The sequence below is a fragment of the Carettochelys insculpta genome, chromosome 3 (genome assembly GCF_033958435.1).
Source record: "Carettochelys insculpta isolate YL-2023 chromosome 3, ASM3395843v1, whole genome shotgun sequence".
Classification (NCBI taxonomy): domain Eukaryota; kingdom Metazoa; phylum Chordata; order Testudines; family Carettochelyidae; genus Carettochelys; species Carettochelys insculpta.
This window is the reverse complement of record NC_134139.1, coordinates 119,035,669-119,049,098: the sequence shown is the minus strand read 5'-3', so window position 1 is coordinate 119,049,098 and position 13,430 is coordinate 119,035,669. Positions and strand designations below refer to the sequence as shown.

Sequence of the window (13,430 nt, the reverse complement as noted above, 5' to 3'; positions counted from 1 at the left end):
AACTGGGAGGACTTTTCTCATGGGCCATTTCTACACAGGCCACTTTCTTTGAAAGTGACATGCTAATACACGGCCCGAAATATACTAATGAGCATGGATGCAAATTCCCCACACCTCATTAGCATACGGTCATGTGATTTGGAGTCCAGAAGAAAAAATTTTCGGGAAGAAGGGGCCTCCAGAAGAAGGACTTCCTTCCAGAAGCTCCCCCAGGACTGTGCTTCTACACGGCGTTTTGGAGTTCGGAAGAACGGTCTTCTGGACTCCAAATCACGTGACCATATGCTAATGAGGCATGGGGAATTTGCATCCGCACCTCATTAGCATATTTCAGGCCATGTATTACCATGCCATGTTGAAAGTGGCCTATATAGAAACAGCCATGGGGTCTGGCAAAGCTCTTTCCTGGAGCTGGTACTAGTCAATATTTTCATTAATTCCTTGTCTAATGGAATGCTTATAGAATTTGTGAATTACGCCAGGTTGGAAGAGGTTGATAGCATTTTGGAAGACAGAATTAGAAATTAAAAGGACCTGAACAAAATTGGATTAGTGGCTTGAATTTGGTAACATAAAAGTCAATAAAAGTGCAAAGTACCTCATGCAGAAAGAAGAAAATCAAGTGCACAACTACAAAATGGGAAATAACTCAAACTGCTCAAAATGATCTGGGATTATAGTGGACTAATGGACTCTGAGTCAACAATGTGATGCCATTTAAAAAGGCTAATACCATTCTGGGGTCTATCAATAGGAATGTTTTATAAATATATGAAACAGGAGATAATTGTCTCACTTGACTCGGTACTGGTAAGATCACAGCTGGAGTACTCTGTCCAGTTCTGAGCACCACTCCTCAAGCAAGGTGTGGACAAATTGGTGAGAATCCAGAGGAAAGCTAGTAACTGATAAAAGGTTTAGAAAACCTGACTTCTGAGGAAAGTTTTTAAAAGGGGAATGTTTTAGTCTTAAAAAAGTAGACCTGAGAACAGTCTTCAGATATGAGAAGGGTTGTTACAAAGAAGACACTGATCATTTGTTCTCCCTGATCTACTGAAGGTAGGACAAATATAATTGTCTTACTCTGCAGCAAAGGAGATTTAGGTTAGATACCAGGAAAAGCTATCCAACTGTAAGGATAGGTAAATAGTTGAATAGACTTCCAAGGGAGGTTGTGGAACCCCCATCCTTGTAGGTTTTTAAGGGCAGGTGTGAAGGATCTTCTTGTACATTTGGTCCTGGCTCAGCAGTTAGATGACCTCTCAAGGTCCCTTCCAGCTCTGTGTTTCTTTGACTCTGTGCATCAAGCTGTTCTCTTTGCTGATATCATTGCCCTTCTAGTCCATAGTTAAGCAAAGTTACTAAAGGAGGAAGACAATTGTATAAACGTTGTGTCATCAGATGATCAGCATGCTGTGAGTCCCCCTCTAAGCCAAAGTACAGATGATAGGAAGTTGTTAAAGCCCCAGCTAAAGAGCATTTGCTAGATCATCTCATAGTTTTAGTTCTAGAGTTCCTCAGCTCAGTCCTCAGGTAGCCACTTGTGTGGCTGTCACAAGAAGTGAGTGTTTATCTGAGATCTGAACCACTGTGTACCTCAGATGCTTGTGCTGAGTGTCCCTGGAGCAGTGAGTGTATAGAAGCATCATTGCCTCAATCATCTGAGGTCCAAAGTGGAGTGAATACCAGATGTGTACTCCTCTCCATTTAATGTGATGGCTGTTGTGTTGGCCCCAGTGTTCCCTGTAAGCTGTGCTTTTGTGCAGACCCCCAGGGGAGGTTCTGTTGCCAACCAGCTGATGAACAGAGCACCCACAGCTCCGTTTTCTGTTTCTTCTGGTGGTACACATTCCCACATGCCTCGATGCACATAACGTTTATTCTGCCCGTGGATAGAAAAAATTAGAGGGAACATTGGCCGTCACGCCAGGGATTCAATGGAGGGCCCCAGATCCTATGCAGCTCTGCACAGATGGGCCCATAACACATACGCACCAATATGTTCTATTTATGGTTTTAGAAAAACCCACTTTCGTCAGCGTCTAAGAATATCACAGCATGAACACTCCCTAATACTAATGTTTATTTCTCCCAGGTCAGATGGAGCTCTCTCAAAGCACCCGTCAGCTGATGACTCCACCCATTTCCCCAGCCATGGGCAACAGAGGAAGTGTTATCAACCAGGGTCCAATGGCTGGGAGACCGCCAAGTGGAGGCCCAGTGTTGTCTACACATTCACATTGCTCTTCCTATTCAGAGCCCGTTTACCAGACATTGTCACAAACCAATCAGAGCTATTACGGAAGCAACTCCAATTACCAGGCCATGTTCAGGCCTCAAGCCCCTACCCCTTCAGGAGTTTATCACCACAGAGCCGAGCACAGTCGATTCGCAGCCTTGAGTGAGCAGCAGTTCTCCAGAGACTACTTCAATAGCAGTTGCGCTGTGTCACCCTACAATCCCAGGTCTGCCTCCAACTACGGTGTCCCCGCGACTACACAGGACACAAACAATATGCAGTTTTTGAACACTGGGAGCTTCAATTTCCTGAGCAATTCAGTATCTGCTGCCTGTCCAGGAGCAACATATCCCCCTAATGCTTCCAATGGTATTAATCTTTATAAGCATCTTCCTTGCTTTCAGAATATCTATTCATATACAGAGGCAATATTGGCTTTTTGTCTCCTCTCTTGCACATAAGGTGCTCTTTGGTTTCTGTTCACAGGTTCTGTCTTCCCATGCACCCTGGCTGCTTGTCACTGCTTTGGTGACTCAAAGTAGGTCTAAAGCCAGTGTAACTGGCTGCTAGAGGATTGAGTTCTCAAAGCCGACTGCGCAGGGAGCTCTGCATAGCGGCACAGAGGGCCTTAACAATACTGTACTAACTGCCCTCTGGCAGAGTTCGCCTGTAGAATGTAAAGGAAGCACAACCCCACATCTCTACTCTTCAGCATCTCCACTGCTGGAAAAGTCCCTTAGGCAGCTGGTATAGAATGGAGCAAGCCTCAAATTGCTCTTCTTTATGCCAGATCGAGTCCCATGGCAAGGGTAGTTAAACAGCAGTGACTTAAAGCACTGCCTGGTTGCAGTTCAGGATTTTGGTCTTAATGTAGATTGCTTTGAACTACAAAACAGTGGCCATGTCCCACCCAAAAGATGTGGTGAGTGAATTGATTACTACTGGGACAGGGACTTGTAGACCTGTTTATAATTTTTGGTCCTTCAGGATGAAAGATGCGGCCCATAAGCAATACTTTTACAATTAGAATTTTCTGTCTTTGTATTTATTTCTTGGCCATCCATTTCAAAAATTATTTACATTTCAGAGTCAGATTTTCAAAGAGGTAATATTGAATTAGGGTTATGAAGCTTAATACAGGCTGCACCTCTGAAATCCGGTACTCTCTCGTCTGGCAACATCCCCCATCTGGCGTGACTGCAGATGTTGCCAGACGAGAGAGTAGCAGCTGGTGCAGGTATCCCCCACAGGGCTAGGAGCCAGAGCTTCTGCCTGCCCCATGGCGACATGTTGGGGGTGGGATGGGGAGTCCTTGCTGGTCTGCAGCAGTGCATGGATTGGGGGATGGAGCTCCTGCTGGAGCGGTCCTGCAGCAGCATGGGGACCAGGATCAGAGCACCCACTGGCAGCAGTGGGGGAACTGGAAGCCAGGAGCTCCTGCCTACCCTGCAGCAGCAGGGGTCAGGAGGCTGGTGCGAGGCTGAGACCTGAAGCCCCCTTCTGCTCAGGGGCAGCCAGAGGAGCCGGGGCTAGCTGGAGCCCCATGGCAGCCTGCGCTGGGGAGAGAGGCTGCAGGCTGGAGTTGCAGCAGCCCATGATCACAGGGCTTTCTGACTGCAGCAGTTCTACACCTCCCCTCCTTCAGCAAAATCTCTTGTCAGAGACCAGTCAGGTCCTGAGCATGCTGGATAAAGGCAGTGCAACCTGTAGTTACTCCTCTTGTTACTTGATTGTGGATAACGTAGTTCTGAGTCTGACTTTAGAATGAGTGGTTCACTCTGTGCCGAAACTATGGGCAAATTTTTAGACTCTCTTCTCTTTTCATTGCACATAGATATACCTTGATGTTTAATAAGCTGTGTGCTAAGGAATTCAATAAGAACTACACACTGTAGTTAATTGGGGGAATGGATTTACTGTAGCACAATGTCTAAACCCAGTCATTTGGAGCTGATATATATTAGTCCTATAAGTAATCCTGGTTTGGTCTTTCATATACATATCTAAGAGAAAAAAAGAAGGCTGAATAGCAATTTGAATAAGTGGTGTTTGGAACTAGATCCAGATACTTCAGCTAGAGTATGAAGTTTGAATTCAAGGCCATATAAAATTGGTGTTGTGGTTTGCATTCCATGGTACCAAATTTTTTTACAAGTGGCAGTTCTAGTTAGCTTCTCTGAAGCCTGACTGGAACCAAAAAATTGACCCCTTCAGCTTTTGGATCTAACTTGGTATAGTGCATTTCAACTTTGAGCTGCCAGTCTTTCTGTGCGGGCGGGGCACTTCCCCTTCTGGGATGGTTGTGTGTGTGTGCATCATATCGATCAATGCCAGCTGGGGTGATTTCTTGAGGGTCCCCCCCTCATGTTGACAGTCTGGCCTGTTAGCCTTCTAGCTGTACTTTCTGCTTCTCAGGGTCACGATAAGCTAGCATATCTGGGCCTCAATGAGGGCATCAAAGACTGTGCTGTCAGCAGCCGTTTCCGTGCCCTGTGTGCTCCTCGGTGGCGGGGGCGGGCAGCGAGCAAGCTGGCTTGTAAGGGGGAGACTCTGTCTGGCTACACAGTCTTAGAGCCCCTAAAATTCAGTGGGTTGGGTTGTAAGCATTTGGCTTTGACCCATCCCTGATAATCGTTGTTGCACATCAAGAGTATGATCTATCGACAGTTCCCAAAACACTTGACTAACATAAATTAATTTAAATCTAGCAGTGCCCCTTTAATGTAGGGAAGTACGATTACTGTCATTTGACAGATGGGGAAGTGGAGGAACGGGCCTAATGTCTCCCACACTGCTGGGCACTATCAGAGACAGTAGTAGACTACAGACCTTCTGAATCCTGACCAGTACAGCCACTAGAGCAACCAGGTTTTATTATGCTTTTTTTTTTTTAAATTTCCTATCACTAGGATACTATGGAAACAACATACACTACCCAGAATCCCACAGACTTGGATCAATGGTGGATCAGCATGTTTCTGTAATCAGTAGTGTGAGCAGCATTCGACAACTGCCACCATTCAATGAAATCCATGACCCACTCAACATTTTAGATGACAATGGAAGAAAACAGGCAAGCGCCTACTATGCAGATTCATCATCTTCAATAGTCTGTCGGACCCCCATAAGTAAGTATCTCTGATGACCAAGCCAAGAATCTGGTCTCCCTGCCCTACAGAGTAGTCTAAACACCTTGGCCAAATCCTGTAGTCCTAATTTAAGGAAAAACACATACTGACATCAGTGAGTTACACCAGAGTGAGTGTTATGTGATACCAAGCTGTTGGTAGAGGTAAGTATTAACAATAAAATCTAGCTCATCTCCGTTCAACTCCATCAAAGTCAGCTGCATTACACCAGGGCTTGTTCTGAGTCAATATTATTAATGAGGTCAGAAGAACCATACAGTGGTTGTAAATCACATCATAACTGGGCTCTGTGGCTGGGTCTACACGGAAGCCGCTTTTCTGGCAGCTCCATGCTAATGAGCAGCCTTGCAATTGCAAATGGCTGTTCATTAGCATGGTCCCATGGCTCATTAGCATAGCTGTGCAAGAGCTCGCTCTCAGCAAGGTGAGGTGCTGGCAGTAAAGAGGCCAAGTGACCATGCCTCTGACGGCAAAAAGCCCCTCTGTCGCCAGCTCCTTATGCCTGCCCCTGTTTGCAAATTTGAAAACACTTAATTTTCTGTTAACACATACCTCTCCTGATTATGAGATCATGATAATAAGTGTGAGCAAAAATTTGACATAGACAGTCAGACTAAAAATAATGATTCCGGAATGGGCAGCCGCCCATTCAGCCTATGTACCCAGCAGGAGCTTTCTCATCAGTGCCATTTTACAGTGGCACTAGTTCAGTGCTCTGAGTGGGGACAGCCCCTAAGAGTTAATACTGAAATAAATGATGCTAGATGCAGAAGAAGGAGGAACAGCAAACTTGCTTCATTTTCCATGCTTTGTATTAGAGACAGGAGTATGCTGTGAAGTTCAGCCCCATAGCTGGATTTCTAACTCCCTAAAAATTCAAGGATGTTCCTTCAGATCTGGGATTTTGCATTATCCATTTATAAAGAGAGAAGCCATTACCTGAGCCCTTGAACTTTTCCTTCAATAATTTCTTGAAGTGCTCTATTCATCTGTGCCAGTCACGAGGAAGCCCCAAAATAGAGTCTAACTATGGGTCTTCTGAAGACCTCCAAGCTAGCTGGCTTCTTTAAGAGAAATTTTAGCAGTGAAAAACCACTCCCTGGGTTGTCCTCAACAATTGCCTTTTGTGTCCTGTGATGATTTTTGCCAGTATGGAAGGCTTGATTTTTTTCATATCTAGAGGCAGTGATGCAGTCTGAGATTTGGTATGTACTGCATCACAGCTACATCATTGTGGGAAATCCACCCCCTTGAACAGAGTTTTAGTGACCAAACTCCTGGTTATAGACAGTAGTATGTTGATGAGAGGGCTTCTCCTGTCAACATAGCTACCACCTCTGGAGAAGGTGGAGTACCTATGCGGATGGGAGAAGCTTTGCCAATGGTGCAGGTAGTGTCTTCACTAAAATTTACAGTGGCACAGCTATAATGATGAAGTATTGTAAGTGTAGACAAGCCCTAAGAATTAATACTGAAATGAATAGTGCTAGATGTGGGAGGAGGAAAAGCAAATATGCTTTATTTTCCATGCCTTGTGTTAGAGACAGGTTTAGACTGTGAAGTTCAGCCTCATGGCTCCATTTCTAACTCCCTAAAAATTCAAGGCTGTTCCTCCAGATCTGGGATTTAACATTATCCCTTTATAAAGAGAGAAGCCATTTGGGAAATGCATATCTGAATCCAGAATGGTTCAGGTGTGCTACTAGTGTTTAGGGAGATGGATGCATGCCCTTATCTAATTAAACTGTATTTTCAAATGGAATCCAATAGAAAAATTGTAGTGACTGTTACTTTTCTTTTGATAGCTTCAAATATGCAAACTGCAATATCTGCCTCCTCCTCCTCCCAGTGCATGTATGGAACATCTAACCAGTATACTCAGGAAACGCTGGACTCCCATGGACAGCCCAATAGAGAGATGGTGTCATCTTTACCACCAATCAACACTGTCTTCATGGGAGCTGCTGCTGGAGGCACCTGAATTGGAAGGCATGTTTTATTTTTTTAAACTTATTTTCCAGTTCTAGCCTCTGATGGTTTTGTTAGTTGACAAACCCCATCAATGACTGGGATGAAAAAGTATTAAAAATTGGTCTCAAGGATCCCAGCCTGAAGATGATAACACCCAAACAGAAAACAGCCTGCATTCAGGTGGGGCTTGCACATGAATTGCTTAGAAATTGTCACCATCGATGCAGTTCTGAAGTCATAACTTCAGTGTGAGCAGAAGGAACCAATGATTCTTGCAAATATGTCTTGTTTGTGAAGAAATGATTATTCTCATTTCTAATTTATTACATACAGGCTACGTCTACACGTGCACCCAACTTCGAAATAGCTTATTTCGATGTTGCGACATCGAAATAGGCTATTTCGATGAATAACGTCTACACGTCCTCCAGGGCTGGCAACGTCGATGTTCAACTTCGACGTTGCTCAGCCCAACATCGAAATAGGCACAGCGAGGGAACGTCTACACGGCAAAGTAGCACACATCGAAATAAGGGAGCCAGGCACAGCTGCAGACAGGGTCACGGGGCGGACTCAACAGCAAGTCGCTCCCTTAAAGGGCCCCTCCCAGACACACTTTCATTAAACAGTGCAAGATACACAGAGCCAACAACTAGTTGCAGACCCTGTATATGCAGCACGGACCCCCAGCTGCAGCAGCAGCAGCCAGAAGCCCTGGGCTAAGGGCTGCTGCCCACGGTGACCACAGAGCCCCGCAAGGGCTGGAGAGAGAGTATCTCTCAACCCCCCAGCTGATGGCCGCCATGGAGGACCCCGCTATTTCGATGTTGCGGGACGCGGATCGTCTACACGTCCCTACTTCGATGTTGAACGTCGAAGTAGGGCGCTATTCCCATCTGCTCATGGGGTTAGCGACTTCGACGTCTCGCCGCCTAACGTCGATTTCAACTTCGAAATAGCGCCCAACACGTGTAGACGTGACGGGCGCTATTTCGAAGTTACTGCCGCTACTTCGAAGTAGCGTGCACGTGTAGACGCAGCCACACTGTTTTAGTCTTTCACATATATCTTTTTTGTATAAAAATTGTTTATTTAATACCCATGATGCTTGTTATTTATTAGGATTGCAGAGTCACTGTTTACTTTCTCTTGTTTGACAAAATAGTCAAATGTATGTTTTCTACCTCCTATGGAAATGTTTACAAGGTCAATTTTTTTTTTTACTGCTTCAAATCAATCTAAATCAAAATTCTTCAGTTTTCTACAGTTGTGTATTAAAATGTACATTTCAAATTCTTAGTGCCTTATGCTCCTCCTTACATTAGATTCCGCAAGAATTAACCATATTATAGTGCAGTTCTTTATTTTAAAATAATAATAAAAATTCTTTGAATGCCTTTCTCATTTAAATCACACCTTTTGAGACTGCAGACATTATCCTCTAAACATTTCATGGCACTGCCTGATATTGTTGCCAGATAACTGAAATTAAATCAAAACTGTGCCACAAAATCTCATGGAATTCTGAAAATATTTGTACTGTACAGGTCCAGTCCAGTGCTGATTGAATTAAATGGAAAGATTTATTGTTTTCAATGGGCCTTTGGCTGGTGCTCTATGTACCCAATACAAATATAGTGGAAATTATCAAAACATATTGCAAAACTCCACTTATGCTTTGATAACTCTCTCTGTAATTGGTAAATGAATATTCACTAACTGAGTAAAACGGGAGAGAGGAATAATCATAAAGCACTAACCTTTGATCACATACATTTCAGAGGAGACATTATCAGGGTCACCAGTTTTGGCTGGCTGAATTCCTTGAGGTTTCATCACATGTCCTAATCTTTAATTCCCGGAGAACAATCCAGGACAGTTGTCAACCCGAGACAGTATCCTATAGAAACGATCCCAAGACACAGAATTCAGATTTGGATTTAAATGAAAGTTCCCAGGTTTAAGGACCTGTTTAGTTTCATTAGCCCAGTTCAGACCATTATATATAACTCAGATGTGGATTAAGACTTTCTCATTTGCTGGAACCACTGGTTTAATTTTTTGGGAGGAGGGAGAAATGGGGTTGCGATGTGGTGTTCAGTATAGTTCCATCTCCTGCATAAGTTCATTTCCCTTTTTTACTGTGTTCTGTCGTGGAAGCCTGATTTCAGCAGAAAGGAAATAATACAGGCAGTGTGAATGCACATTTATCTGTTATGGTTTCACAGCACAGAAAATAACGCTTTGTAAAAAGCCATTCATTTAACTATCATGGGGCAAACTAACATCAACTTATCATTTTAAACGCTGCAATAAAGAAATTCATAATAGCTAAACAAGCCATAGTACTATTTAGTCTGTCTCCTTCCCCCAACTCCATTTTCCATAATGGCAACCAATCTACACATGCTGAGACAGGATTATACATCCACTGGATACTATAGAATAAAAAAGAAAAACTGTTGTGATGCGGATTTTTTTATATCACGTCTGCTAATGGTAGCAATGCTAGTCTCACTACACAAAAGTTGTAAGACAAATGAAGGACTTGAAATGTTGTCACACCGTGCTGAAAAACTTAACTATGAATGTCTTTCTCAAGGATATGTGCTACCTCAGCCAGAAGATCTGGGTCTGAAGCAGGAATTACTTAGCTTGAAAGCAAATCAGAGTAGATGGCTAATGCTCCTTTCTGGCCATAAAATCTATGAGTCTACAAACAAGAAACCAAGAAAGAAGAGTTGTAATCTCAGCTACATTTTTGTGTATATTAGGCTTCGTTCCTTTCATACAGGAGTCAGTGAGCAGTTAAGGGGAAGTACTCGCACATACATTTCAAAGTCAATATTGCAGTTTCCAAAGGTAAAAGTCGCATGAAGCCTCAGCACAGTGGGGACTGGCCAATAGGAGAGAGTGCTGTAGCTAGGTATTAGGGATAACCAAAGGAGGAATTTGGCTATGGGTAGTCCACACACCAATTAGGATGTTTTTCTATCAGCAGCTGGTTTGTGCCACTAACCAGGGATGACAAATAGCATAGGTGCCCACTTTGTAGGAGTTTAGGGGAAACACTGGTGGGTGCTTAGCACCCATTGATAGCCCTCCTATCGGCTCCACCCTTCCCTCACTTGTGCCTCGCAACCCCGCGGTCACCTGTTTCATGGCATTCAGGAGACTGTGGGAAGGAGAAGGGACCTGGCGCACTCAGGAGTTACAGAGGAAGAGGTGTAGATTGGATGTTAAGAATTACTTCACCAGGAGGGTGGTGAAGCACTGGAATGTGTTGCCTAGAGAGGTGGTGGATTTTCTCCATCCTTTGAGGTTTTTAAGCCCCAGCTTGACAAGGTCCTGACTGGGATGACTTAGTTGGGGTTGATCCTGCTTGAAGCAGGGGGCTGGACCTGCTGAGGTCCCGTCCAACCCTATGATTCTATAGGAGGTAAAACTAGGTGAGGCACGATTGGAGTGGGAGCGGAAGAGATTGGATGTCTGTGAGCCTTAAGGGTGGGGGACGGGGCCTGGGACAGAGACAGGGGTCTGTACCCCCTGGCACTTTTGAAGGTCAGCACCTGTGTCAAATAGTATATGGAAGAAAAGTGGAAAACGATGTCTCACCATATGTTATGAAAGTACAGTTTAGTCTATCCTCTCTTTAGAGGTACACTGGCTCTTTGATGGATGCGGTCTGGGCAGCTGGATCTTACATATGCCACATATGCATGACTGTAATGGTAGGAATTGGCTCTTATTCAGCAGGCATTGGTATCCAGTGTTTCACTTGTGTGTGTTGTGCTTTGCATGCATAACTTCTGGTCACATTCATTTTCTGGTGCAAGCCTCTTCACAGCCAGATGCTACTTAAAGGTTTTGTCATAGAGCTTCATCAAAACCATTCATCTTTGGATAAGACAAGACCCAATATCCCAAGACCTGTCAGCAAATATTAGCAGATTAATATTATAATGGATTCTGGATGCAGGCCAACTAAAATATTAAACTGCTGCCAGGTATAATTCATTACTGATAGCAGGAGCAGAAAAAAACAAGACTCTCATATTTAAATAACCACTTGTATGGTTTGACCAATCAAGAAGAGTTTTATATGGTCAGAAGACTGAGTTTCTTATATTTAATTAAAAACTGAGCAAATTGCATGGGATTTGATATATCAGCAATTTAAAATGAGCAATTGGTACCACATAGTCTAGTCAAATATGTGGTTTGATACCTTTAATGCTATGCTATGTAATGGGAATTTCCTTCTAATGCCAAATTAAAGTTTGCTTAGGTAAATTCAAGTAATTTAGAACTTTTTTATGTTTGATAGTGTGGCATCATTAAAGCAGTAAATAATAGACATAATGGAGAGGATAATTTACAAATGCTGGATAATTCAGTTTGAGTGTATGTTATATGTAAGTTCTTGTGTCACTTTTAATATACATATTCCAGAAAGTCAATTTAAAGTGATAAAAACTTAAAGGTACGGTAGGCAGGTGACACAATTATTGAGGGGAAAATAAAAAATATTCCAAAAATGAACATTTGAGAGCCACTACTGAAAAAAAAAGAAGAGAAAAGACAGCGAAATTTGGGCTGTTCAGTATGAGTGAGAAGGTGAATAAATTCCTCCGGTGTGCTCTCTGTTCAACAATAAAATAGATACAAATGCAAGTGACTGAGACCACTCAGCAATATCAACAGCAGAGAAGTAGCTGGTAGTTCATCGATACAGGACCTGATCCTATCCTTATTCACGTAGGCCTGGAAAGAATATACCTCCACTATTTATGGGGAGGTGTATTACTTGTAGTATGAAAATAGGTTGACTGTGGGATTTTCCTCCACCCTCAGGATGAGTGAATAAGTCTGCATCCCCCCCGACTATAAGTGCACGTGGAACATAAAAGGAAACTACAAAAGAAGGTGGAACTGAAGGAAATGAGCCAGTGTCCACAGCATTGTGGGCCATGGGCTTGTGAAGAAACCGATTCATCACCAGACTAGGAACAACTTCAAATAAACAAGCTAAGACCACTATTAAGAGTCTCTCCTACTTAGAGTACCCCATGTTGAGGTAAAGCACAGCTAACACCTCCCCATGTCACAGCTCTTTGGTACCACCCATGACAATCAGTTAGGAAAAGAATGAAAGCTGGGGCAGAGAAATGAGAGAAGCTGGGAGCAAAAAGGAAGCTGTCAACACAGGTCCACTTTTGCTATTGCCCTTGGACATAGCATGATAGACATTATCATCAGAGGGGGAAACCTCCTGAGAAGTGTGACAAGGGCCACTGTCAACCAATTACAAACACAAATGGTCCCAGTTCAGGCAAGAACACAGAGAGCCAGAAAACGGTTATAGCTGGGGGCAGGACAAAGAAAGCCAAGCCAGATAGCCCTTTAACTCCACAAATGTGTGCAGACAGTAGGAACTAACGTGGGGAGGGAGACAGTATAAAAGGTAAAAAATATTCACCTCACAGATCTCAAGTCCCAGGATCTTCCATTGAAACACAACAGAGATGATCGGAACTGCAACACACACACAAATTTAATGCATGGGTGAGAAGAAAGGAAGGCATGGGATAAAATTAATGAAGTGACAGATAGAGGACCACCAGGAACTGGGAGCTAATAGGATTAGAAAAACAAAAAACACAGACACTAAATTCCCTTTCTCCTGGTGGTAACACACCTGAGAAATTCTAGATGTGCAGTATTTCCTCTTGCTTCACCATCCACATGAAGAAATACTCTGCATGCCACTCAATAGCAGAACATTAGCGCTAGATAAAGCATAGCTACTAGTCACTCTGGTTGGTCTCTTTTCCATCAGATGCCAGCCCCCCAGAAATGTCAGATCCTTCTGGTTGTGCCCCATCCTGATTATACATCAAGGTAGTACAGACAGATACATTCCTCCTGGACTTTCAAGCAGCCTTTCTGTCTTGTCTGAATTATCCTGAGAAAAACAGAGCTCCATCAATAGTCATTACCACCCCACCCGCCCAATCCAAGCTGCATCCTCACAAAAGGAAAAATTATATTGGTGTGCCCCAAACCTGATT

At 43.5% G+C, this 13,430-nt stretch overlaps 1 protein-coding gene across 1 annotated transcript in view; it reads left to right on the top strand.

Annotated features, from left to right (window-relative positions):
• The window catches only part of RFX6 (regulatory factor X6), a 52,746-nt gene extending 45,377 nt beyond the window's left edge, over positions 1-7,369 (top strand). The window contains exons 17-19 of the mRNA XM_074989118.1: positions 2,096-2,608; positions 5,149-5,367; positions 7,194-7,369. Of these exons, the coding sequence (XP_074845219.1) occupies positions 2,096-2,608; positions 5,149-5,367; positions 7,194-7,369 (908 nt within the window). The remainder of the gene's footprint in view (positions 1-2,095; positions 2,609-5,148; positions 5,368-7,193) is intronic.
• The last annotated feature ends 6,061 nt before the right edge of the window (positions 7,370-13,430 follow it).